Source organism: Nyctereutes procyonoides, unplaced genomic scaffold (assembly GCF_905146905.1).
Source record: "Nyctereutes procyonoides isolate TBG_1078 unplaced genomic scaffold, NYPRO_anot_genome, whole genome shotgun sequence".
NCBI classification, from domain to species: domain Eukaryota; kingdom Metazoa; phylum Chordata; class Mammalia; order Carnivora; family Canidae; genus Nyctereutes; species Nyctereutes procyonoides.
In genome coordinates, this window is record NW_026575043.1 from 39,912,196 (window position 1) to 39,939,985 (window position 27,790).

The following is a 27,790-nucleotide window of genomic DNA, read 5'->3' on the forward strand; positions in this document are numbered from 1 at the left end:
TGTGGAGGAGAGACCACTGGACAAGGAGTTAGAACATCAAACTGTTTCATGGCAGCTGCTAGCTGGCTGAGGGACCTTGAGAACCACTTCCCTTCACTGGGCTTGAGAGGGAATTAGGATCCTCCATGTGACAAAGGGTGGGCTACAATAGCTGGACCTGCAGTCACTCCCATCTGATTTTCTGGTGCTGTTTAGCAACTGTCATTTCCTTAGACTGGATTTAGGTCATGAGAAAAGTGTCCAAATGACCAGGAAGAGGCAGGGAATGGGCCCAAGGAAATGGATCATGACGCCCCCACTAAGGACAAAGTTCAATCCTGCTGCATCTGGTCCCAGCACTCCAGTAAACAAAGGTGAGCACAATTCTCTTTTTTCCTGCCCTCTGTAATCCAAACCGGATGCAGTTCAGTTGGTTCTCCTCTGGGTGTGGCAAGCGGCCCCTGAAGTCCTGAATGTGGAGAAAGTACTGATGTGGTGGGGGAGGGGATGTGCCTGACTTCCTTTCATTCCTGGGAACCCTCCAGCCCTTGGCTTTGCAGTTTGAGGAAATCTCTGGTCTGAGTATAGTAACCACAGTGTATTGTGTGTTGAATTAAAGTGACAGGGGTCTAGAGTCCAGGAGACTATGACAAGCCACCTTGTGGCTAGCACAAAAGGAGCAGGGATTTTATTTACCCCGCACATGCAAAGAGGTTATGCTGGATTTTCCTAGGCATGCAGGCCCTGGCAGCCTAGGAATCAAGACCCCTGTTTGTCTTCCCTTTCCTCTGCCCCACAGCAAGGCACCTAGGTCTGTCTCCCTCCTTAGGCTAATTCCACTTCTTTCACATCTCCAGCCTCCTGGTGTTCACTAGCAGGGAGATAACCGACTCCCCCAAGTTCCTTCCACGTAAGTGTAGCTAATGCTTGAGAAATGCAAATTGAAATGTGAAGAAAGAAATCTGTAGAAATGATAACGAAGAGAGACTGTTCCAATATATTTCCAAAGAATAGTCCAAGATCACTTGTGAACTTGAGGGAGGCTTCTGGAGGACAGAAAAGTTCTGGGTAGGGAGATGTGGGTTTCTAGCACCCAAGTCACCAGTTTGCTCACCTGACCATAGTTTGGTCAGTCTCACTTTGCAGCCTTCTCTCTTCCCTACTCCCTTCACTCCAGGACTCTGCTTTTTCCTGAATAAATTCTGCCCTTATACCACTCTCCCATTCCTACCACCTTTCCACGTTCTCTGTAATTTTGTTGCCCTATTCTACCCAGAAGTGCACTCTTGTTTCTAAACGCTTAACACATTTTCAGTTATATCATTTTGCAAACCCTGTGAATTAATCTAAATCTGCACTGTTTCATATGACAGCCATTAACCACATGTAGCTAAGTTAAAATGAAATAGAACTGAAAATTAAGTTCCTCAGTCCATTGGCTATGTTTCATGTGCTTGCTTAGCCACATGTGTCTAGTGGTTACTGTGCTGGACAGTGCAGATAGAGAACATCTCCATCATGGCAGAAAATTCTGTTGGACAGTGCTATTTTAGACAATGCTCAGTAAGGGGTGCTAACATCACAAAGAGGGACTACTAGGCATTATGTGCCTCTTGAAATGATGCAACAAGATGTATACACTACCATTTATGACATAGTTATACCAAAAATCCAAGCCTGAATCTGGTCAAGCTTCTGGATATAACCACCAATTTACAGGAAATAACGGAGTAAGAGGAGCTTATTAATACCACAGTGATGGGATCCCTGGGTGGCGCAGCGGTTTAGCACCTGCCTTTGGCCCAGGGCGCGATCCTGGAGACCTGGGATCGAATCCCACATCAGGCTCCTGGTGCATGGAGCCTGCTTCTCCCTCTGCCTGTGTCTCTGCCTCTCTCTCTCTCTCTCTCTGTGTGTGTGACTATCATAAATTAAAAAAAAAAATACCACAGTGATGCATACAGCAAAACTGAGACTGTGGGAAACTCAAGAGGACAAATGAACTGGTTTCTTTAACAGATAAACTGCAAGAGAAAGAGGAGAGGAACCTCTGGATGTAACAGATTTCAGGGACAGCCAATAGCAGGGTATGGATCTGATTTGGGTCTCAAAGCAAGCAAACTGAACAAAAACAGTTGACACAACTAGATTTGAGCAATGATTGGATATATGATACGTTAAAGAATTAATGTTAATTTTTTAAGGTATATAAAATATTTTGGTTTTAAATCCTTGTTATTGAGATACATATTTAAAATACATAAATGGCACAGGACTAGGATTTCCTTCAATATAACAGTCCAAGCAGGAGAGTGGAAGCCGTGTGAAGATGGGGATGAAACAAGATTGGACACAGTTGATGATTATTGGGGTTGGGTCATTGGTACATAGAGGCATTTCTATCCTATTTTACTTAAATGTGTTTTGTTTTCCATTTCTTTTTGGGCTTAGGAGTTCTTGGAAATACCTCACTTTTCCATTTCCTACCAAATTTTGGTGCTATTCATCTTGGTAACTTAGGTCAAAATGGAAGAGAGGGAGAAGAGAGACCTTTTCAGAGGGATGACCTGTAGCTCTGGTGTGCTGGGGAGCCTGAGGCTGGGCCAGGTTTTTAACCTATCTTTCATCACACATTGTGCTGAGGAACTTCAGGGAACTGTATATCTACTGTTCTAGGTAGAGGGCCTGGCCAGGGGCCCACCTGCGCGGTTGCAGAACTTGTGGAGAGATGCAGACACTGAATAATCTGTGATTGTCCTTAAGGTTCTGACCGTCCACAAGCTAAGTTCCATCATGGTAGCCTGCCTGCAAACTTAGGAATTCCATACACTTGTCAGGACCAGGGCTGTCAGGTCACACCTTGGGCACGGCTGTGTATGAAGCCAGGCCTCCAGCTTGTACTTCTCATCTCTAATTATTGATGGTTGCCTGAAGACTTTGCTCCTCAATGTGACATTCCCACCACTGCAGAGGTGTTTTGCAGAGGCCAGACCAGTGTGACTACTCCCCAACCCATTCATGCCCCACCCCGCCACCTCATATAGACAAGTCCACAGCTCACAGTAATGTAAAACCATTTAATTCTAGATCAAATCACTTTCACAACAGTGAAAATTAGTGACTGGTCAAGGTGTGCCACTGTACATGGTGTCATTTTCTGACTGTGGGTGGGACCTGGTCCTAATCCACAAAGGTGGTAGGAGTGGGTGGAGGCCAAGAACATAGATAACACACAAAAGAAAACTGCATTGGCAGAGGGATAAGGTGGTGAGCCTGCAGACGGTGGTGGGAAGGGTGTTTCCTGTTGGGGCTGGGCCAGCAGTCCCAAGTTGGCTCTCCTGCCCCAGCTCCAATAGAGGGCGAATAGGGACCTAGAAGGTTCAAAATCAAAGGGCACGTGACCAACCTGGCTTTACTGACAGGTTCCTGGGATGCCTTTGCTGGTGTTCTCCTGGGCTCACTACTTTGTTAAAGAGTCCAAGTGATTTGTCTTTCTACCTACAATCCTTTTTTAACCTTTCTTCTGGAAACCCATTTCTATTGGGCCCATCTGACTGAAGTCCTCTCTCACCACTAGGTGGGGCTACTATACTAAAAGATCCCACCAATGCACTTGGGCTGAAAATTCAGGATACCCCCTGCCCCCACCTCGCTGACTTTGGGGATTTCCAGGAGGTAATAAAAAGAGCACTCTTGCGTGGGTGTCCTAAGAATGTTTAAAATCCATCAGGGACACTGTAAAGCTGGTGGCTCAGTCCTACCAAATGGATTCGGCAAACAAACCACCTATTCAATACTTAAATTTTGTCTGATTAAACACTGAACTCTGGCATTGACAGGTACAGAGGGGAAGGGGTGGGGGCTGTGGAGAGGAGAGGAGGATTTCCCTCATCTTCCTTAAGGTCTTGGTTTCCACATGCTATGTAGAGTCACATCTGGAAAAAAGCACTAGAGAGGCTTTCTACTACTTGTTGGCTATGGCTGGGAGTAAGCCAAGAGCAGTGTGGACTGGTAAAGTGACAGAGAGGGCCCCAGAGGACGTTCTTCTCCCTCAACCCCTGGGATCTCCTGGAAGAGGCTGGATTTCTAGGAAGAGGGCTGACCAGCAGAGCAAGAACCATTTCACAAGTAAACTGTCCTCCTGCCTGGAACCACTCCCTCAATCAGATTCTGAGGAAAAAGTTTGTGAAGTGGAAAAACAAGTCGAGGGCTTGGGAAGATAATTTCCCCTGGAAATTTCCTGGGGAAAGACCACACTATATCATCATGCTGAGGCTCTCTAGGCCCTGCTGCCTCACTTTAAAAATCATCAGAGGAGTTGCCTGCTCTGCAGTTGTGTGCTTCTCTGGTGTTAGCACACATACAAGGAGTTTTCAGGGTTATTCACCAAGCCATACCAAAATCAGGGTCACATGTGGGTCTCCCCACTCCTGCCTCTTCATAAAGGACAATTTGGCTTCTGGGGAAGATGGTCTTCAACATGCAGCTGAGCTGACTTGACAAAGCCTCCAGTGTCCTTTGGGTGAGTCTGAGAGGATGCACCCAGAGCTTCTGTGGCCTTGGGGACAGGGCTGCTTGTTCAGTTTTTCCTGCATCAGAGCTCCAAATCCTGCCAGAGTCCCGCTGGCAGGTCTCTCCTGATGAGGAGTCAGTCCGGCTTCAGCAGTAGTCTCCACCGTGTGTCCACTGGCAGAGAGGCATATGAAAATATTTGGGGAGGGAAAGATGATGGGAAATCTGTGACTGAAGCCACATGTCTCTGGGGATAATCTACTCCAGGAAACTAGGAGGTCAATCAAGCCACTCTCTGGAGCCAAAGAGACTGAGCATGGCTCAGAGCCAATAAAAGATCTTTGGATCTCTGGTGAATTCATGAAGTGACTCCAGTTTTAGCTGCTTGCAATTATGATCTTTATAGGGCAGCCAGCAATTTCTTGCATTTCTGCTGAGGAGGAGGAGGAAATAGGGCAGAGCAGCACTGGGATATGGAGGGGAGCCTCTCTATATGAGAAGTCCACTGATTTTGGAGGTCACTTACCAAGGGGTATTTAAAGAGAAAAAGTTTCTACTTGGTTCATCCCTTTGTTTTTGTAATATTAAACTCAGGTGAAATTGTACTGACAGTTTCTCCTTGCCTCTTCCCTGTGCAGAGTCAGGACCTGCTGAGCTGGAACAGGATTTCATGGTGTAACTCATGAGAGATGACTCAATGCCAAGGACTGAGGTTATAGCAGGGTGTTTACAGCAGTGAACATACTCCAAAGTCCTTGACAACCGGTCTTGAGTCCCTAAGCTCTGATGGGGAAGCAAAACTCCTTGATGTATTACTGACCACCCCCCGATTCTAGGGGTCAGGATTAGCCAGGAAGCCAAACATCAAGAGTGGGTGTCCAATGCCACCAGTCCAGACGTCCTGCCATGGATATAGGCTGGGAGCCCAACATTAGGCAATGAGGAGCCAGAACATAATCACTAGGGCCACAAACAGGAAGAGGCGTGACAGGAACTGTTCATCCACGTACTGGGGTGTTCCAGGGACAGCTGGAGAGACAGGAGGGAGAAGAGAGGCTGTCAGAATGCTACAGCTGTGCACGCTGCCCATTTGGGCCAGAAGTAGCATCAATCTTCATCTTTTTACAGTAGGACTCTGCACACTAAAAAGATTTCCAAACCCCAAATAACATTAGGCAAAACAAAATTGAAATTATGATGATATGTGGAATAATATAACAATGAGGACAAGGTTTCCAGTTTATCCAAAGAGAGTTTGGTCTGCAGGTGTAAATTAAACAGGAAACTCTTAGAGGAAATAATAAAAGAAAAGCTGCTGTTAAGCATCTTCTCTGTGCTAAGAATTTTGTATACACATTACTGCTTGGTGGGTACTGTTATTCCCATTTTGTGTAAGAAGAAACTGAAGCACAGGTACGAGGTGATCTGCCCAAGATCACAAGGTTTACGAGTTAGTGGCAGAGCCCAAGAGTCATGCTTTCAGCCTCTCTACACGCTCCCTTCTGAGTCATGGAGTCTCTAGATTCTGGCACTGTTGAGCTGGTGTGGGTGGGTGGGTGGCGAGGGGGCTGGTCTCAGAGAGCCCCATGCAGAGTGCCTTCCTTTTCCAGAGGAGAAAAGTAGGGCCCAGACAGGCAAAGTGACTTGTCTTGCCCATCACATAGCAAACTAGGGGCAGAGCTAGGCTTCCATTCCTCCCTACTTTGAGAAAAGCTACTATGTAGAGCTCCCTGTCCAGACTTTGGGGGAAGGAGAGTAAGAAAGTCTATATCCAAGATAGGCAAATTTTATCAAATATGACAAAGGAAAACTGATTGTGGCAGGGGGATAAAAGTGATCCAAGTCCAGCCAGAACTGTAGAACTCTCTTTACCTGAAGAACTCAGGGTAAGCCCTGAACCAGGAAGAAGGGAAGCAAGCTGCCAAGCAGGTTCTTGCTGCTACCATAGCGCCCTGTCCCTTTGTCAGGACAGAGCATACCCTGCCCTGTGGAGTCTCCTTCCTTTGAGAAAATGTGTAAATGAAGGAGAACTTTCGAGGTGGAGAAGGTAAGGGCATTCCAAGATCTCTTGGTGCTGTACTATTCCCCAAGTAGGTGCTCTGATGATTCACACAGGCAATCAGTCTATAAAGACTTCCTGATTGCCTGCTATGTGCCAAGCACCAGGGTAAGGGCTGAGGAAACTGGGATGACCCAGGAGTAGGTTTCTGTCCCTAAGAGCAAAAGCTCCTGGCCAGGAACCATACATTGCTCCCTTCTGTACCACACACTCTGCCCAGCACACACAAGGCTCTAATGAGTGCAAGCAGAGCTCAACAGACCTCGGCACCTCTGCACACTCCATGGTAAGAATCTTGGCCCAAGTGTCAGACTGGGATAAAGTACAGGCACCCACTTTGCTGCCTTGCTCAACATGGAATGCAGCTGGCACTTTTATGGTGGCTGAAGAGAGAAAGGGAGCAGCAGGTAACAGACCTAGAAAGGGAGAAAGGGTTCCCAAAAGGGTGGGGCTTGTGATCAGCCCCACATGTATCCTAAGGGAAGCTGGACAGACATGCCACAGAATAGAGAGGCCTTTGAATCCTGGTGAGTTGCCTCATTCCTCCTTGCCCCCAAATGGTACATGCACAGGACTAGACTTTTCTTCAGATTCTAAAAAAAAAGAATCATTTTATTCTATTTCATTTTATATGCACAGAGTAAGTCTTGTGACTGAGCATTTTCTGATTTGTAAAACAGAGCTAAATGCACACCCATCCTTATAGGTGAGAATCCCGTTTGTGATGACAAGCACTTTGAACATGCCTAACATTAAGTGGGCAAGATACATTATGACTACCAGTAATCTGAAAAGACTTCACGTTTCGAAAAGGCTGACTGACCAAGCAGTGACAATTGTCATATTAATACTAATGAATTCCAAGGAGCTTTCAAGTAGAAATACTAAGGAAGCGGGGTCTTACCTGGAGGAGGCCGCCCATCATTTATGTTAAATGCTGTGGCAAATATCCCAAAGGGAAATGCCCCAATTCCAAAAGACATCTGGAAGCCACCATCTCCAAATCCAAATCCTTGAAATCCCTGTATGCAAGAAATACAATTCAGAAGAACAAGCATGTTTCTCCCACACCTGTCAAACATGCCACCTGCAAGTGGCACCTGCCTCTCCTCCCTACCCTCTGCTACCTGTTTCCAAGGGGGAGCATCTTTTTTTTTTTTTTTAAGATTTTATTTATTTATTCACAAGAAACACAGAGAGAGGCAGAGACATCAGCAGAGGGAGAAGCAGGCTCCCTGCAGGGAGCCCAATGCAGCACTTGATCCCAGAAGTCCGGGATCATGCCCTGACCCTAAGGCAGATGCTCAACTGCTGAGCCTCCTAGGTATCCCAGAACATCTTTTCTTCCCATTTAGAGTACAAGGCAGAGAAACCCTGGTGGCTCCTCTGCCCTTCTAGCCTTCAAGGGGTCCCAGCTAAGGAGCTGTGAATGCCAGAAAGGACTGGCTCTGGACCAAAGTAAAACAATCTGCTGATGCAAGTCAGGGCTCTTGGAGCACCAGATTTTTTCCCAGAATCCCACACTAATCAGTAAAATTTTCTACATGCTTTATAACAAAACTGGCAACAACTCCTCCACCCAATTACAAGGGAACATCAGAACAAGCTGTACATTATTGGTAATAGCAAAAAAAAAAAAAAAAAAAAAAAACAAGTGGAACTCTAATTAACCAACAATGGAGGTCATGATCATAATCTTGATACACACTCTCTAAAGACCATGATGCTGACTATGCAGCAACACGGAAAAACTCTGGTGACCAAAGTTCCCCAGACAAAACTGGACACTAAGGTCACAACTGTGGTACATGCTGACATGTAGGTATGGGAATATGATATAGACAGGTAAATATTTTCCCTCAGTTTTCTTTTAATACTTTTACAAAGAGTTTAAAAAACATAAAACACTTTATTTTTTATCTAATTATAAAAAAGTATATACGCTTGTTATAAGCAACTTACACATTAGAAGATTAATTAACAATAGTAAGTCAGGGGTCTCTTCCCCGCCCTGCCCCAGAGGTCTCCTTTTTTTTTTTAATTTTTTTTAAATTTTTATTTATTTATGATAGTCACAGAGAGAGAAAGAGAGAGAGGCAGAGACATAGGCAGAGGGAGAAGCAGGCTCCATGCACCGGGAGCCCGATGTGGGATTCGATCCCGGGTCTCCACGATCGCGCCCTGGGCCAAAGGCATGCGCCAAACCGCTGCGCCACCCAGGGATCCCTCCCAGAGGTCTCCTTATTCACCATTCCATGGCCACGCTCTCCCATAGTCACTGCCAGCAGTTTGGTATATCAACCTCAGCTTTCCCCTCCTCTAACATGTTCTATAAGGCATCATCTTTCATATGAAAAGACTCAGTAGGAACTATAACACTGTGAATAAACAAACTTTTTTCTATCTTGACCAAAGTTGCACAGCTAGTAGAAGGGACAGAGTTCAGATCAGAAATTAGGTCAGTATGATCCGAAAACCTATGCTCTTTCTTACAAAAAATTTTCTCTCAGCCCCTACATCTCTAGATCGATCTTTGGAACAAATGATTAAAAAAAAAAAATAAGAAAATGCATGGGGTCAACTGCTCTCCACAAAGAGATGACTGGCCTTCACTTGTGAGTCTTTTCCAAGTCATGAAAGTGGCTGTTCCCTATCCCATACCAAGCAGCCTAGCATCCAGCTACAAATGGCACTACCTATAAAGCCTAACAGCATATATTAACAAGAGGGCAAGCCTACAGAGAAGAAAAATAATCAGTTTTCCATCTTCTCAGTGCAGAGATGCCTCCTACTCAGACCCAGCATGGTTGAGTCCGAGGGCTCCTGGGACCGAGGCTGCCTTATCCAGGAAGGTGCAACTGTTTCATCAGGAGCTACCACTTCAATGAGTGCAATCCCGCGGACTGACCCTCTGGTCTCTGTTTCAGCAACCTCTATACAATTCCACAAGTCCTCACATTTCCTGGGGCAAAGCAGGCAGGAAAGCATCACTGGTGGCTACGAGTATTTGTATACACTAGAACTACACACCACTGTCATTAAGGCCAGGGCCTCTGGCTTCTTGAGGTAGGAGCTGAGACTCTGTTGAGAAACAGAGCCTAGGAAAGTTAAAGTAATGTCACTTGGTAGTCAAGGAGAGAGAATTTAGATCAAAAACTAGGTCAATATGATCCAAAAACTCATGCTCTTAATTCTGTGCAGAATTGAAAAACTCTTGTGACGAAATTATCAGACAAAACTGAACACTATAGTCATAAGTATGCTCAGGACAATATATAGGTATGTAGACAAGATACAGATATAAGTATTTTCCCTCAAAATTTTTAATATTTTAATCTGGAGAACATATACTTGTTTGGGGATTCCAGTAGTGTGGATAAATGTTTTGCTATTATAATTTCTTTAATATTTTAAGAAGAAAATTTTAACAGTAACATCGGATTTAAATGAGCAAATCTGGGCAGCCCGGGTGGCTCAGCGGTTTAGCGCTGCCTTCAGCCCAAGGTGTGATCCTGGAGACCCAGGATCGAGTCCCACGTCGGGCTCCCTGCATGGAGCCTGCTTCTCCCTCTGCCTGTGTCTCTGCCTCTCTCTCTCTCTCTCTCTCTCTCTCTGTGTCTCTCATGAATAAATAAAATCTTTAAAAAATAAAATAAAATAAATGAGCAAATTTTTTGAGCTACTGATTCTTCTAAGAATTTATCCTGGTAAAACAACCATGTACCTGTTCAAAAAGGTATCTCTAAGTTCAACAGAGTATTTTTAAAATAAGAAAAAGGGAAACAGCTAAATGTCCAACAAAGGATCAAATAATGTTAAGTTCATACAACTGAACACTAAACCACCTTTAAATAAAGTATTACTGGCATGTAAAAATCTCATGATATATCATTAAAAGTCTCCCCATCTCTAATATAAACTCCATTAAGGGCAGGGATCTTTGCTATGTTTACTGATCTATCATCAGTGCCTAGAATAATGCCCAGCATACAGAAGGCACTTAATATAGAAGGAATGAAATTTTAAAAACAAGAGTTAAAAAACAAGAGCCAAGTATTATAAAAAATAAACAAGAACATATGTATATACATCTATAAAATACATACACGTAAATAGATCTATAAAACTTTTATGTGTGTATATATAATTATAGAACAACAAAAAAAAGAGAATAGACCAAAATATTTCCAGTAGTTATCTTCAGATGGTGTGATTATAAGTGATTTCCCCCTTATTTTCCTTTGTGTATTTCACAATTTTTCCTTTACTTTTAATAATCAAGGAGAAAAAATGTAGGGCCAAGATGGAAACTCCTAAAGCCATTCTAGAAGATGCTTCTAGAATGTTCCTCACCCCTCTGTTCTCTGGCTCTGGCCTCTGTCCTTGAGGGCGGGGAGGGGTCTTCTCTCTGAAACAGAAACATTGTAAAATAAATAATCATAATGCTCTTCACCAACAGAGTCAGGTCCACCATGCCCACATGTGAACTTATACCAAATTAAACCAAATCTTAATCTTCATTCTACTTGCAATTGTTTTTCCAACTATATAGAAAAGCAGGGAGAAAATCTCAGATGTTCATTACATTGCACTATATACTGCCAACTTCTCTCACAGGAGCTTGGCCAAGACTGATTATGAATGCTAGCCAGACATCTTCTCTGGACCTATGTGATAAAGGGGTCACTGAGGTTAAAAATCCCAAATCCAAACTGAAATAGAGAATGGCCTGTCAGCAAAGAGGGCTGAGATTCAGGATCTCTCTGATATGCCTCAATTAACTTCAGCTTTACCCCTCAATATTTCCTTGGTAAGTACTCTACACTTTGTTTTTGGCCTCTGGGTCTTTTTTTTTTTTTTTTTAAAGATTTTATTTATTTATTCATGAGAGACCCAAAGAGAGAGAGAGGCAAAGGCACAGGCAGAGGGAGAAGCAGGCTCCACGCAGGGAGCCAGACGCAGGACTCGATCCCGGGACTCCAGGACCAGGACCTGGGCCGAAGGCAGGGCCAAACCGCTGAGCCACCTGGGCTGCCCGGCCTCTGGGTCTTATCCCCTTCTGTCACTCATCCCCAATATACTGGACTGAAGCTTGTTACCCATTATGCAATAGGCAGGACACTACAAATACTAAGACTGTGACAGACCCTACTCTTGAGGTGGTTCTGGTTTGAAGGGGGTTACAACCAATCACAAAGGGGTTACAACCAATCACAATACAGTGTGGGAAGGGAATTCCTGAAGAGAGGTATCAACTACATAAGGTGGAAGCATGAGTGAGAGCAACTAATGTGGGCCACTTTAAGGAGAAGGTAACTTCACAGCTGCTCATTAAAGATGGATAGAAATTAGTGGAGGAGGAGGATGTGAGCAGGTCTGGGGAGGGCAGAAGAGGCAGAGGGAAAACAAATACAAAGGCTCATAAATGTGAAAGGGTAAGTTCCCTTAAGAGAAATCCAGTATGTCTGTGTACAGGATATGCTGGGGTGGGGTTAAGAGAAAGTACGAGACATTGCTGGGGAATTTGGGGTGTGTGAGCACATGCATATGTGTGCATGCGTGCACCAGACCATGAAGAGCTCTCAAAACTTGTGTTTAGTGAATGACAGACCCACTCATACCTCAAACTCCACAAAGCCTCTCAGCCTCCTGTCCTCTCCTCCCTCTGTACTTTATATATCACTGCTGCAGCAACCCCCTTCCTTGCAGACTCTCCTGCTGGACACTCTGCTTCCCAAGCTGCTCCTTCTAAGCATTCTTCACTCTTAAAATTGTGGTATCTTGTGCGCTACCTAACACATTGCCTGCTTGCTGGTAGAAGCTCAGTGGATATCTGCATTACAGCCCAGTGAGGAACAACTTGGCTTCCTTCCCTTCCTAAAGGACTCCCATCTGGATCCCAACTGCCTCAAAATGAGGGTGTGTAAGCACTAAGTAAAGGGTGGGGTGAGAAGGTGATGAATAGAAGTGAATTTATGTCCAAAGGGAGGAGTGGATGTGAGAGGTGCCCCAAGGCCTCACCTGGGGTCCTGCTGCCCAGTGCTGCCCCTGCCATACAGCGGGATGACTTTATCTCGGCTGATGCCAGCTTTGCAAACTGGACACACCTGTCTGTTAGGTCTGGTCTCCAACCACTGAAAACAGGAGAGAAAAATGCATGAATGATATAAGCTCACTACAGAGTGGTCACAGCCAGAAGAAAAACATGGACCAGACACCTCAAACTGGAAACACCAGCACCAGTAGGGAATACTTCAAGGAACCCAACTCTCTGATTCCTGCTCCTGGCACTCAATAAATATTTACTACTGGTGAAATCAAAATTGCTTTTATTTTGGGGGGCGTTTTTGGTGTTTTTTTTTTTTTTGAAAGATTTTATTTATTTATTTATGAGAGACACAGAGAGAAAGAGAGAGACAGATACACAGGCAGAGGGAGAAGCAGGCTCCATGCAGGGAACCTGACATGGATCTCGATCCCGGGTCTCCAGGATCATGCCTTGGGCCAAAGGCAGGCGCTAAACCACTAAGCCACTCGGGCTGCCCCTCAAAATTGCTTTTAAACACCTCATAATTAAAGACTTCTTCATGTTTCATTAAGTCAAGGGGCTCTCAGCAACACAGCAGGAAGGAACTGCAAGTCTGTAGCAGTGTCAATGGGTCTGACAGACTCAGCCTCAGTTTAGGCCGTGAATGCTGATGTAATGAACCTTAAACCTCTGCCTTCCCCAACAGATCAACTATATTACACTGGCAGGCAAATTTTTCTTTCTGTGATTTCTCATTTTTACAGCGTTTCTTCAACTACTTTGTATCCCAGATATCAGCATTTGGACATAATAACATAACCTCACCATTTTCTGGTGATTTACTATGTGCTAAAAGATAGATTTTGCTATTATCTAAATTTGCTTAAAGATTCTTTTTTTTTTTTTTTTTAATGATAGTCACACACAGAGAGAGAGAGAGGCAGAGACACAGGCAGAGGGAGATGCAGGCTCCATGCACCGGGAGCCCGACGTGGGATTCGATCCCGGGTCTCCAGGATCGCGCCCTGGGCCAAAGGCAGGCGCCAAACCTCTGCGCCACCCAGGGATCCCTGCTTAAAGATTCTAATGTACTTTCATTGATTTTTACATTCAACTATTTGTTTCAATATTAAAAACACCAGAATTCTGTTTTGGGTTTCCCAGGCTCGTTCACTGGTTAAAAAATATTCTGCTTAACTTTCTCTAAAACAAAAGAATGATAAAACCATGTTATCTATAGTATCTTTGGTTTTTTTTTGTTTTTGTTTTTTTTCTATAGTATCTTTGAATAATTTAATATGTATAATTTTTCTCAGCATTTATCTTAGAACATAAATTGCATGTTTAGACTCAATGATAAAAAGTTTATTATATAAATGTGAATCTAGGATTTTGGGGCCAAGGAGAAAGCAGCATTTAATGATTTTTGTATCCCATTTCCTTTATCCTACTGTTGAAAGCTTCACAATTTATGTGTTATGTTCGTTTTATAAATTTCCAGCAGACAAATTTATAAATGTACCAAGTTTTGCTGTAGTCAGAATGCACAGCCCTGAATGTAGTGGGAACCCCTTTCTTGTTTCCCCTGCTGCTTTCTCCGCCCTAGACTCTGAGGCTCTAGAGTTCTGGAACGTCTGTCTTCCTCGTACATTCCTAAGCCACCTACTAGTATGGGGCTCTTTTGTCAATAACCTTGCAAACAGTCAGCTCACAGTGACTTTCACAGCCAGCTGTGAATGCCAGACCCTGCTGTTTCACCAAGCATGTGCCTGGGTCTTGGTGAATACTTAACTGACTGGCTTTCATAATAATCTAAAGCTGGGAAAACAGACATCTTCCCCCTCTCATAAAAGCTCTCTCTTGAGACCAAGAAAATTTTCCCGTTCCTAACATTTTCAAGACCTTATTTAAGGGTCAGGGAAACAGTTGATATGATAGGAGGTTCTTTTTTGTAGAGGCAGAATCTCAAAAATAAAAATCTAACATACTATCAACTCCAACTCAATCTACAGATGGGGAATTGTGAGCCAGAGAGGTGTGGCCTACTAAAGCCACAAAGTCCATCGGTAACAGAGTCAGGACCATCCCACTGACCCCTTGTTTTCAGCAAGTGCCTATCAGGGGACAGGTGTATAAAGAGGGGTGGGGGTAAAACAAGCAAATGAGCCCACAGACAGGGGAGATTGCAGCTTCTGACAGTAGTCTCCTGAGACTAGGAGTGTCTTGTGCAACCACAGCTGATGAAAGGCAAAGTAAAATGAAATGCATCTTACCTGATGTAAACATGGCCAACTGCCAGAGTCCCCAGGGCAACCAGTCATCAAGGAGAAAGAGAATGGGGGTAAAGGAAGAAAAATGCTTTCATTAGCAGAAACATTGAGGGTGGGAGCACAAAAACAGGAACACAGGGTGGAACTGTGAAGCAGTGCAACCCCACTGAGAGTCTATGGGGAAATCACTAGTATCAGAAATTAGAAAAGACTGGGCTAAACTCACAGGAAAAATTAGGCAATAGAGACAAGATCCCAGTTTCTAACCCTGGGATCCTACCTGTAAAGAACCCCCAGGTCTCAGACCATCCCAAACCCAGGTTCTCTACAAGCCAACCTTTGAGGGGTGGTAGCCCCTGAAGGAATCCAATAAAAGCTAAAGACCTTTTGTGCAGAAAAATTCATGGGGGCATTCTCATACACACATGCACACATACATACACATACCATTTTAGACTCTACTGAAAGTATGTTCATAGCCTCCTAAGGCTCACAATTCCTGGTTCTGGATCTGGTTTAAGAAAATCTTCAGGCTGGGACACCTGGGTGGCTCCGTGGTTGAGCATCTGCCTTTGGCTCAGGTCATGATCCCAGAGTCCCGGGATCAAGTCCCCCATCGGACCCCCGGAGGAAGCCTGCTTCTCCCTCTGGCCTTTGTCTCTGCCTCTCTCTCTGTATTTCTCATGAATAAAAAAATAAAACCTTTAAAAAAAATCTTCAGGCTGGCAGGAAGTGGTTTAAAACTTCAAGTTTACTATAAAAAATATCTTTAAGTAATGAAAAGAATGAGGATACTGTTTGGCAGAAAGGGCTACCTTCAGTTTAACGAGTTGTACTATAATGAAATGCTGTCCAGTTTCTCAATTTTTCAAATGAGGAAACCAAACTCAGAAACATGAAATGACTTGCACCAGGACTAAAAAGTCAAGTCTCCTGATTTCCTGTTTATTGTCCCTTCTATCACCTAGCACTAGGTGCAAAAAATGACATTTACAGAATTGAAGGAAAAGTTACTCTAACTCTAGATTTTTCACTTTTTCTCTCTTGACTTATTCATCCAATTAACAAATATCCACTGAACACCTCCTATGTGCTAGGACAGAGGAAAATGTGGACATGGACAGCGAGGGACATGGTTTATGTCCCTCATAACATGACTCCTCTAGCTGAGTAAAATTTGGACTCAGGCTAATTCCTTTCCCAGTTCCTGAGCCACAGTTTAGCCTCACCATCCAGACATGCAATCCCCCTGGATGTAAGAGACGCCCCTGACATCTGACTTCCACATTGACCTTGCCATTCCAAACTGAGCCCAAAGTACCGCAAATCATGGCAGATCTCCACTGGCAACTTCCCTCAAAGGTTATCGGGGAGAAGTGGAGGTGACTTTCTTTTAGGGAGAGGCTCACAATTATAATAAAGGTGGTGATCACCTCCATTTATTAAGCAACTATTGTGTGCCAGGCTGTGGCTGACTAGATTTCCATTGGTTAATGTCACTGGAAGATCATATTAACCTATGACAAAATATAATTATCTCCATTTTACAGATGAGGAAACTGAGGTACAGAAAGGTTGGCAGATTGTCCCAGGGATAAACCATTCTAATAGGAAGCATCTGTTTCATATTAGAGTCTGTGTTCTCTCTAATGGCACCTTGATTTAATTCTTAATTTCGTCACTTATTTTCAAGTCTTGGGCTTCTTTTGTTTTGTTTTTTAAAGATTTTATATATTCATGAGACACACAGAAAGAGAGGCAGAGAAACACAGGCAGAGGGAGAAGTAGGCTCCTCAGTGGGAGCCCAATGTGGGACTCCATCCCAGGACCCCAGGACTAGGCCCAGTGCCAAAGGCCAATGCTCAACCATTGAGCCACCCGGGTGTCCCCAAATCTTGGTTTTATAATGCCCTGGAGAATCTCCAATTTCTAGGAAACAACAGTTTCTGCATAAAACTTAATGATTAGGGGCAGCCTGGGTGGCTCAGTGGTTTAGCACCTGCCTTTGGCCCAGGGTGTGATCCTGGAGACCTGTGATCGAGTTCCACGTCAGGCTCCCTGCATGGAGCCTGCTTCTCCCTCTGCCTGTCTTTCCGCCTATCTCTGGGTCTCTCATGAATAAATAAATAAATAAAATCTTAAAAAAAAAAAACAAAACAAACTTAATGATTAGGGCAAGAACTGCCAAAAAAAACCTGTCCCATTCTATTTATTCAATAAATTTATCTCTATCTTATCTTAAACTCCCTTAATAAATACTGCTTAAATGACCCTTTCTTCATACCACTTCCCTGATCAAAAATATCCCATAGCTTTATGTCCTACTCAGTCAAATCTGAGTTTGATAATCTGGCCTAACCCTCACTTAACCCCTAACACTTCTCAACCTCCCCACCCAGGGCGTTCTGTGAAGTACACAGCAGTGTTGGGGTCTCAAAATCTCATATCCAAGAGTGCACAGGTCTATCCGTAGAGAATGCCTGCCTTGGGGGGCACATACTCTTTGCCTTATCTGTCATTCTTACCCCTCCACTTACCTCAATTTACCCTTCAAGGCCCAGCTCAAAATCAAGGGAGGGGAATAAAATCTCAACATTTACCCAGAACCTCAGAACCAGGAGGGACTATTCAATAATGATGGAGGCCTGAATGAAACTAACGCTGCCACTTCATTTTGATACACATAAAATATAGAAACAATTATCAGGATCATCGCTAACACATAGTATTCAGTGTGTGCTATGTTCTCCTCTAAGATTTTTACGTATTTTGAGTCATTTGACTGCTCACAAACAACCCTGTAAAATGAGACAGAGCGTGTATAAGCACCTTGCCCAAGGTCATCCAGTAGGGAAGTAGCAGATTCAGGATTCAGAACAAGGAAGTCTGGCTCTGCTGTCCTTGCCATACAGCGTACCACAGTATATCCACTGTACATAGTGCCTCTTTGTTCAGCACAGCAAGTGGCAAATAGTAATCGCTCACTAACTGGTGAATATTTTCACATTAGATGCAGGGGTACAGAGTTCAGAGTGGGGACAGGATTTGCCCAAGGCCACTCAGCTCATCAGCAACAGAACTGGGATAAGAACCCAGGTCTCCTGGCTCTTGGGCCTGATTGTATCAGGAGGCCTAAAGTGGGTAGGAAACTCCCTGTTCCAAAGCTGCCTAGGACACAGGCTTTCTAAACCTGGCCGTGTCTTCTGGGGTGGTGGCAGGAATACTGACCAGAAGAGGTGGCCACACAGGCTGATGACGGCGTCCTTGGCTGTGTCCAGGCAGATGTTGCACTCGAAGGTGCTGTCCTGCCCTCCACTCTCACCAGCACCATTGCTGCTACCGCTGGGCCCTCCTGCACTGGAGTTCTCAGGGGATGCAGAGGCCGAGGGCCCCTTGCTCGCCATCCTTGGCTGTCAGCAAACTCTGACTGAAGATTCTCCCCAGGAAAATCCTGAAAGGCAGAGAGCCCTTGATTGCCTGTTTCTCCAGCCCACTCACCCCGGCTTCCATGGCAGTATCCCCATCTTCTCTCAGCTCCAGAAGTTCAGATTATGACTGAACTCTCAAACAGACTTTGCAGAGGATGACACTCATGAGGCACTACTCAGAGAACAATGACTGAAAAACTTTCATGAACACAGCCTAAAATATACCACATAAACACAATGCACAAATACAGAGCAAGCTCCAACCAGATGGCTCTCCAAAGGAACTGAGACCCTTTCTCACATGTCTTTACATTCTCCCAGGATAACCAATCCAGGTAATATGTGCTCAATAAAATTAAATGTTCACAAGCTGTTCTCTAACTTTGGACTGCCTCTATATTGGTGAGTGAATCTTAGACCAGAAGGTTGTGACTGGTATATGTCAGAACATAAGTGAAACTATGAAAGGCTAGGAAGCTAAGAACCAGACAAGTCATTCAGCTCAATGTCTTCCATACCGCAATCTTCTACATTCCCCCTCCTGCCAGGTTAGAATACCATCTACCTTATTTGGTCTAAATCTATTAAGTTTTTGACCTCAATACATTTAAAGAGGAGGTTTATGTCACTGCTATACACAGAAAACCAGTATTAGATACCATAAGTGAAAGATAAATACAAATATAATGACAGAAAACCTGTTTATCCTCACACTGAAATCATTTGGCACATTTATAATGCTTTGGGCAAACTTGATCTGATCCAATCTCTTTAGAAAACTGCAGCCCAAGACCTGTCCTTTAACTGACTACTGTGGAGCTGAGACTGGAACTCTAACACCCAGTCTGTATTCAAACCACTATACCACCACAGATCAGGCTGGCTACCAAATGCTGGGAGATATTGCCTCCAAATCAAAGAACCTGCCAGGAGCTGAACAAGAAGGAAGGGAAGACTAACAGGAAGGTACCCAGAAATTCTGGGTACAGATTAAGAATCTGTCAAGAGAACCAAAAAAAAAAAAAAAAAAAAAAAGAATCTGTCAAGAGGGCAGCCTGGGTGGTGCAGCAGTTTAGGGCTGCCTTCGGCTTGGGACCTGATCCTGGAGACCTGGGATCGAGTCCCATGTCGGGCTTCCTGTGTGGAGCCTGCTTCTTCCTCTGCCTGTGTCTCTGCCTCTCTCTTTCTCTCTCTCTCTCTCTCTGTGTGTGTGTGTCTGTCATGAAATAAATAAAATCTTTAAAAAAAAAAATAATCTGTCAAGAGCTTGGTTTGGCCACCCTCACCATCTTAGAAATTCTTAGGAGATGCTGGCTGATTATCATAGCCAGAGAACCAGCAGCTTGGATGTTGGCTTCAGTTAGCTTGGATGTTGGCTTCAGTTGAACCTCTAGCTTGCTAGGTGTTTTGGGAATCTCCCTTCTCTGTGGGCCACAGTTTTGTCATCTGTAAACTGAAGCACTGAACTACATGGTCTTTTAGTTGTCCTGATCCAGTTCTGAGACTGCTGCTCCAAGTATTCTCATCCATTCTTTCCAAGGAAGGTGGCCCTACCACAAGTGTGAGACTCACCACTGGAGCACCAAGACTGCTCTGATTCCAGCTTCCAAAGTTTGAAGATGTAAGGACCAAAAAGCCAGTCTTCTCAGACTAAGAAGCCTTTCAACACACCACCAACTTAGAACTCTGGACTTACAAGCATCTCTCACCACAACAGTAGCTCAGTGCTTGAGCAGGGAGAGGAGACCGGCTCACTGCCACTTTTTCACTCAGTTACATCATTTTACATAATGTCCCAGAAGGGCAGTTGGCTGCTGGCAGCACCAGTGCCTCACTGGCCTCAGTTCCAAGACCTTCTCTCCCTGACCCAGTGCTTCCTTCTCTCCACATACAACTGTTCTCTTCTCCTTAGGATGGAGTCTGCTTCTTGGGGCCATGTTATGGCCTTCACATGTCATTCTGGCTCAAGTACCTGACCTATGTGAGCTTCTTTAAAATATGTTTATCTTTTAAAATTAAGGACTGTGTGTAGAGAAGTAGAAAGACAATCATAAAGTTGGGTTCACTGATCAATCTTAATGATAGTCTCCTGATGTGATGCAATAGGAAGTACATATCACTAACAATGAAGCACTCTTAAAACATAAACTCTAATCATGTCTCCAAAATAAATTACCTATTTACAGAAAATATGGGGCACAGAAGCACATGTTTAACAACTCCAGGAGGCAATCAGCAAATCCAGAATGTGGGACCTTTTACAACAAATAATCTAAGTTCTCCAAAAAATAAATAGCATAATATAGAACGTGGAGTTCTAAATTGAGACTTGAGACATACCAACCACTGAAAGTGTGTGGATCTCACTGGAACCAGGTTCAAACAAACGATCTATAAAAAGACATTTGTGAGATGACTGTCAAAAATTAGATTTAGCCTGGGTATTAGTTGACATTAAGGAATTACTGTTAATTTTATTATGATTATGGCATTGCATAATTTAAAAAATACTCAACTGCTAGAAATACATACCTTTTAAAAAAGACTTTATTTATTTGAAAGAGAGAGAAAGACCACACATGAGCAGAGGGAAGAGGCACAGGGAGTAGAATCAGACCCCCCACTGAGCAGGGAGCCCGTTATACGGCTTGATGTAGGTCCTGGGATCATGACCTGACTGAAGGCAGACACTTAACTGACTGAGCCACCCAGGTGCCCCTAGAAATATAGACTTAAATATTTATGAAGGAATGATGTTTGGGATTTGCTTTAAAATACTTCTGGGGGGGGGGTGAAAATGGAGAGAAAAGACAAAACAGGGAAGGTGATGGCTGCTGGAGCTGGATGATGAATGGGGGTTTATTCCATTAGCTTATTTTTGTGTGTGCTTGTAAATTTCCATAATAAAAGGAATTTTTTAAAAAGGTTAGGTTGCAAAAGAGTATGTGCCTGAATTTGGGTAAAAACAAAATATATGAAAGAATACACACACACAAAGGCAAAGAAAATGTCTAGAAGGCACACACTAAACTATCAATAATTATTTCTAGAATTAGAGGCTGGGGAACTTTGAATTTTATATTCTTATCCTATTTTCAAATTTTATGACAAGCAGGTATTACTTTTAAAATAACGCTTAAAAAAAGAAATTGTAAAATGCATGTATAATATTATAATTACTACAATAATGAAATATAAATATTAGAAAATGTTTTTTAAAATGTGGAAAACATACCAAACTGTTAAGAGTGACTACCTGTACTGTTGGGGGCTTAGAAGTAGTAACATATTTTCTAAGTCCTCCCCATTTACAAAACTAACATTTTTACATGTATTAATTTTGAAATTAGAAAAAATGGCAAGAGTGCATTAAAAAAAAAAACTTCTGGGGTGCCTGAGTGGCTCAGTTGGTCAAGAGTCTGTCTTCAGCTCAGGTCATGATCCCAGGATTGAATGCCATGTTGGGCTCCCTGCTCAGCAGGGGAATCTGCTTCTCCCTCTCCCTCTGCCCCTGTTCATGTGCTCTCTCTCATTTTGTCTCTCAAATAAGTAAATAAAATCCTTAAAAAAAAAAATTCCCCAATGTTCCAGTTTTCCCCAATCCTGAAAAGCTCTGAGTTCAAGTCCTGACTCCACTATTCTGAGAACTTGATGGCTACAATCCCTTTTTTCATCTGAAAAGTGAGGGTGTCATGCCTCAGAGCTGCAAAGGTGGTCCTTTGAGATAATACAGTGACCCGGAGGGTCCAAGGTAGGAAGGGGCTGCTGCTACTGGGGAGATGTACATAGACACCCCTTACCCTGGCTCATTACCCTCTCTACTCTTTGGACCCAACAAGGCTCTGCATGGCTCATACTCCTAAGGGATACAAGGCTTAAAGGGAGGGTCATCATCAAGGCAGGTGCTGGGATGGGAATGGTCAAGGGACAGTAACAGGACAGCTCAGTTTGCAGACAGTAGCAGGGTTGCAGCAGTTTAGGCACTGGGACAGGCCTGCACATCCCAACTCTAAGCAAACTGCATAACTCTTGTTCTAATTCTTAGTAGACTGACCACGTGGTACCTACTCAGGCTCTAAAGCTTCCTCCTAGTAGGCACAGAAATATTTGCTGAGTGAGTGGGTGCATGCACGTGTGACTGGTTTGGTCAACTTCCAGGCCAGTTGCTCACAAACCCTTCTTTGCAACACATCCTGGGCCGCAGAGCCACACACTTATTTTTGGAGGCTTCTCCTCTCACCTCCTCCCTACCCTCATGCACAGGAACCTCACCACCCCAAGGCAGTATTGCAGAGATGAGCAACCTTCCCCGGGGACTGTATACTGAATACCTGCAGAACAAGAGAATGTGGTCACAGCCTCCTAGGCCCAGCAGGAGTGGGAAAGAGGCTCAGAGGACAGAGGGCCCTGGTTGGCTCAGGAAGTGGAGAGAATAAAAGGGAAGGAGACTCAGAGCATGCCTGAGCTGTCATCATACTAAAACTTTCTCCTGGTCCTGTCAGGGACTATGAACTTCAACCTGACCACATAGCAACCTTGTTGTGGTTGGTTCTGTGCTCCTATCCCTACTCTGACCATTCTTCACTCCTGATTACTTTGTGCCTTTCAAGCACATTCACATCTATTACCACTCTGATCCTTACTCCATTTTACAGAAGAGGACATCAGGCTAAGGAGGTCAGAGGACTTGTCCAAGGCCAGGCCATCATCCAGTGCCAAATTCAGACTTTTCAACACAACACTGGCACTCTTTTTACTCTTACATGTTACCCTTTAACATGTAGCTTTACAAAATTAAATACCTGGACTTTGTTTTCCCTCAAGTTTATTATGCAATGCTCTAACTACAACTTCTGTTCATTGAAGTGTGTGTGAAGCATGCATTTATCCATTCAATCAACAGATCTCTAGTACCAACTACATTTAAGGCTTGGGGCTACCAGCTGTGTACAGAGGGAAGTCAAAGAAGAGCATGGCCAAGTTGAGACTCTGGAATCTAGAACAGGAGCTAAGAAAGAAACATGAATAATGATAAGAATTCTTAACAAGGGGTTCCATCAAACTCGCCTGTTTTTCCTAAACAAGGCACCCTCCCATAAATCTGGTTCCTAGACCACCCCTCAGTGATTTAAATAGAATTTCAATCTGGATAGTGTCCAAGAATCTGTATTTTCAAATAAGTGTCCCTACCTTCCACTCCAGGTGATTCTTTGATGAAGTTTTGGAAACCAAGCTCTCAAATAGGGAAGGACTCTGCCAAAAGCACAAAGCAATATGACAGCACAGAGTTTGGGAGGGACAATGACCTCACGGTCTGTCTTTTAAAATACACAACCCCCAGCTACAGTACACAGAAACTATGAAGAGGTCAGATAAACTTGGGGGATGGAAGACAAGTCTGCTGAGATCTCAAACCAGCTAGCACTTGGTCCATCTAAGACAGAGCTGACCATTAAAATAAACAAATTCATATCTAGTTTCAAAAAACATTCCTAAATTTGACATGTCCAGGGTGGCAGATGTGGTGCTGGGACTAAAGCAGATTTGTAATATCTAATGATCCCTTAGGAATACAGAGCCTGGAAGCTGAAATTAACTGACCCAGCATCCCCACTCCCTATTACCTAGACCAGACCAGGGCTGGCCTGATCTACCTCACAGGAACTGAGCAAGGGAGAGAACATAAAAGTTGCATATCCCTTCAGGAAATACTGGGGAACTTGACCTCATGAAGAAATCTCTTCGTAGCACTCTTGTGTTTAGTTTTCAGGTTCTAGAGAATTGCAGGTATTCAAAATCTGCCTTCTCTGACCTTTAAACTCTAAGAATCCCTGGACCAGGGTATGCTGAGGCACCTAAGAATGTTAATCCTAGTTATGAAGATTGCAAATTTGGGTGATAAGTAACTGGCACAATCGAAGAGGATATCCAGCAGAGTTCTTGTTCCTGTGGGGACTTCTTTGTTCATACAGAAGCTTTCTGCCAGAACTATAGCTTGCCTGAGCCTATCTGTGCTGCTCATTAGGCTGCTGCTGGACCACATGTAGGTAGAGATGAGAGCTGCATTCTGGAAATATCTACATCACACTCACAGAAGGTTGGAGTGGGAAGAAATCTAAGTAAGTTGATTGGAACTTGGAACACATAGAAATCAGCCTCTAGGGTAGCCCGGGTGGCTCAGCGGTTTAGCGCCGCCTTCAGTCCAGGGCGTGATACTAGAGACCAAGGATCGAGTCCCACATCAGGCTCCCTGCATGGAGCCTGCATCTCCCTCTGCCTGTGTCTCTGCCCCCTCGCCCACCCCCCTTATCTCTCATGAATAAATAAATAAAATCTTAAAAAAAAAAAAAAAAAAAAGAAATCAGGCTCTAAAATTTTAGAGTCTAGGGATCCCTGGGTGGCGCAGCGGTTTGGCGCCTGCCTTTGGCCCAGGGCATGATCCTGGAGACCCAGGATCAAATCCCACGTCGGGCTCCCTCCGTGGAGCCTGCTTCTCCCTCTCCCTGTGTCTGCCTCTCTCTCTCTCTGTGTGTGTGTGACTATCATGAATAAATAAATAAAATCTTAAAAAAAATGATAATAATAATAATAATAATATTTTAGAGTCTAAATGTTGTTTAGGTAGGTCCCTAGGCTAGCTCACAGAGGCCTGGCCCTCAAATATAGGACCATGGGCATGAATGGCCTTCCAAGTCCAAAAGGACAGAGGAAGCTGAGAAGACTAGCCTTTTTCCTTTGGGGTGGCATTGGTCCTTTTCTATGGTGCCCTTTAAACCTCTCTGTTCAACCAACCACTCCTTTACCTTCAAAGATTTTTTTTTTTTAAGATTTTATTTATTTATTCATGAGAGACACAGAGAGGGAAGCAGAAGACAGAGACAGGGAAGAAGCAGGCTCCCTGCGGGGAGCCCAATGTGAGACTCAATCCCAGGACCCCAGGATCATGACCTAAGCCGAAGGCAGACAGTCAATCACTGAGCTACCCAGGAGTCCCGATTTATTATTTTTTAAAAGTTTGGCACAAGCTGCAGAGAGGAGCAGAGGGAGAGGGAGAAGCAGGTTACCTGCTGAGCAGGGAGCCCAATGAGGGGCTTGATCCCAGGACACTTAGATCATGACCTGAGCCAAAGGCAGACAGATGCTTAACCAACTGAGCCGCCCAGGCACCCCATCTTTAAAGATTTTATTAAAGATCTTATTTGCAAAGCATTCAAGATACAGAGATAAAGGGTTTCCAACTAAAGTGGGACATAAACAAGTAAAACAAAAAGGTAGCCTAGCATGCTGAGTGCTGATGGAAGTATGTACAGAGTACATGACTGTAGGGCATGCTGGGGAAACACAGAACATAGGACAAATGGACAATTTACTGTGCTTGCTGGGTTCAACATGGCTGGAGCCCAGGACACATATGGTCGTGTTAAGGCAGCAAGAGCTGGGACTGAGGCAGGAAGAAAGGCCTTAGAGTCCTTGTGTCCTTCATATATGAGTGGGGACTCTGGGATCAGATGCTCCTACTTTTTCATGTTTTCTTCCGGTACTTCTGAATCAAAAGGGTTTTTCTTTGTTTTGGCTTACATTTCAAAGCTTTTCCTTTAAAAATTTTTTTTTATTTATTTGAGAGACAGAGTGAGAGAAAATGAGCCGGGGGAGGGGCAAAGGGAGCAGCAACTCCCTGATGAGCAGGGAGCCTGAAATGGGCTCAATCCCAGGACTCTGGGATCATGACCTGAGCTGAAGCAGATGCTTAACCGACTAAAGCCACCCAGGTTTCCCTTCAATGCTTTTCCTTAAAGACTGCCAGGTTTCATAAGAAAAGGTGAAGCCAAAATTTGGATGATCGCTGGCACAAGCTTTTAAGGGTCACCCAAGAACTGCCTTTTATCATCCTTTATATCACCATCTTAAAATGTTCTTTAATTTTGTGTGGACTTTTGTCCTTAAAAACTAGCATGGCAGGGGCATGTGGGTTCCTTAAAGAACAAAAAAACAAAAAACAAAACTAGCATAGCAAAGGAGTTTGCTGGTTTTGGGTTCAAATCTCAGCTCTGCCACTTAGTAACCTCAGATGTTTTCTCTCTGTATCTTTGTTTTACTCCTATGTGTAAAAGGAACTATTACCTTCCTCACAGGATAGTTTATAAGAGATAAGTTAAAGAAATAAGTTATAAGTTAAAGAGATAAAACAATAAGGTACTAGCACAGTGCCAACAGGGTTAAGTGCTTGAGAAATGTTAATCTCCCCTTCACTGTCAGGTCTCACGAAGTAGACTGAAGGTGTACTGCTTCTTTAAATTTCCTATAGAGCTATGTAATCAGCAAGTACCTGGTTAATCTGCTTAATGAATGAGTCACAACATCCCTTTCTGAATGATGATCATTCTTTGAAGACATAGTAGGTGAAACAACAGAACTGCGTATGAGAAAATCCAGAATGAGACACACTTAGTTTGATATATGCAATATTAGATTTTCCCAAAAAATTTTAAAATCAGGAGTCATTTTTAATATTTATCATCATGAATAATGTCAGCTAAAAAAAAAGAATAATGTCAGCTAACGCTCAGTGCCTTTTACATAAATTATTTCATTTAATTTTATAACCTGTCTTTGAAGTAAATACTACTATGCCATTGTTAGCATCCACGGGGGTGTTAGATTAAGGCTTAGAGTAGTTAGGTCATTTGACCAAGGTACCAGAGCCAGTCAGAGGCAAAGCTTCCCAACTCCCAAGTCAATGTGCTTAACAGATAGCACCTCAGTGATCTGTTTGTGTGTCTTTGTCCTTGGGCCCAGCTTCCAGGTGCCTTACTCAGCACAGGGACAGGCAACTAAAGAACACCTCATAAACGTGTGTGGGTTGATAGATCAGATAGCCAGGAGTATTTACAACCATACAACTTGATATGATTCAATTTAGCCAACTGAAATTGTGGAAATCAGTACCCTAAAAGAATAAAATACCTTTTAGTGATGTTTTTCAGAACTGGGAATATCACAAAACCATTTGAGAGTCATTTTTTTCTTAAGTAAGTACTGCTCAAAATTCTGAAACAAATGAAAAAGAAAATTTTAAAAAAAGATCAGGGATCTGCAACCAGAAAAGGTTTAGGTTTTCCCAAATTGGTATCCCCTCTATTAGAGATAATTACTGACACAGAGTGTTAATTATTCATCATACTTGGGGCTCCTGGGTGGCTCAGTTGGTTGCCTTTGGCTCAGGTCATCAACCCAGGGTCCTGGAATGGAGTCCCACACCGTCTCCCTCCTCAGTGGAGAGCCTGCTTCTCCCTCTCTTCCCCACTTGTGCTCTCTCTTGCTATCTCTTTCTGTCTCTCTCTCTCATATAAATAAACAAAATCTTTAAAAAAAATTATCAAACTATCTATTGCTTACTCTAAGTCAGACACCTCCTAAAGCCCAAGAACAGTGCCTGACACAAAGTAAAATGTTTGATAAATGTATGTCAATGAACAATGGGGATCTGCCAATTTCAATTCAAACAAATATAATT

General features: G+C 43.6%; 1 protein-coding gene across 3 annotated transcripts in view; it reads right to left on the minus strand.

Annotated features, from left to right (window-relative positions):
* Window positions 1–3,042: 3,042 nt before the first annotated feature.
* Window positions 3,043–27,790, minus strand: part of RNF185 (ring finger protein 185) — a 36,227-nt gene continuing 11,479 nt past the window's right edge. Inside the window, exons 2-8 of one of the 3 annotated variants that reach the window (XM_055323062.1) lie at window positions 20,617–20,667; window positions 18,077–18,299; window positions 14,852–14,870; window positions 12,572–12,684; window positions 10,904–10,958; window positions 7,455–7,572; window positions 3,043–5,520 (exon numbers count right to left, since the gene is read on the minus strand). In XM_055323062.1, coding sequence (XP_055179037.1) covers window positions 5,423–5,520; window positions 7,455–7,572; window positions 10,904–10,958; window positions 12,572–12,684; window positions 14,852–14,870; window positions 18,077–18,252 — 579 coding nt within the window. In that variant the 5' untranslated portion in view covers window positions 18,253–18,299; window positions 20,617–20,667 and the 3' untranslated portion in view covers window positions 3,043–5,422. Of the gene's footprint in view, window positions 5,521–7,454; window positions 7,573–10,903; window positions 10,959–12,571; window positions 12,685–14,851; window positions 14,871–18,076; window positions 18,300–20,616; window positions 20,668–27,240; window positions 27,325–27,790 lie in introns of all 3 variants that reach the window. The other 2 variants (XM_055323060.1, XM_055323059.1) reach the window with 2 other exon arrangements.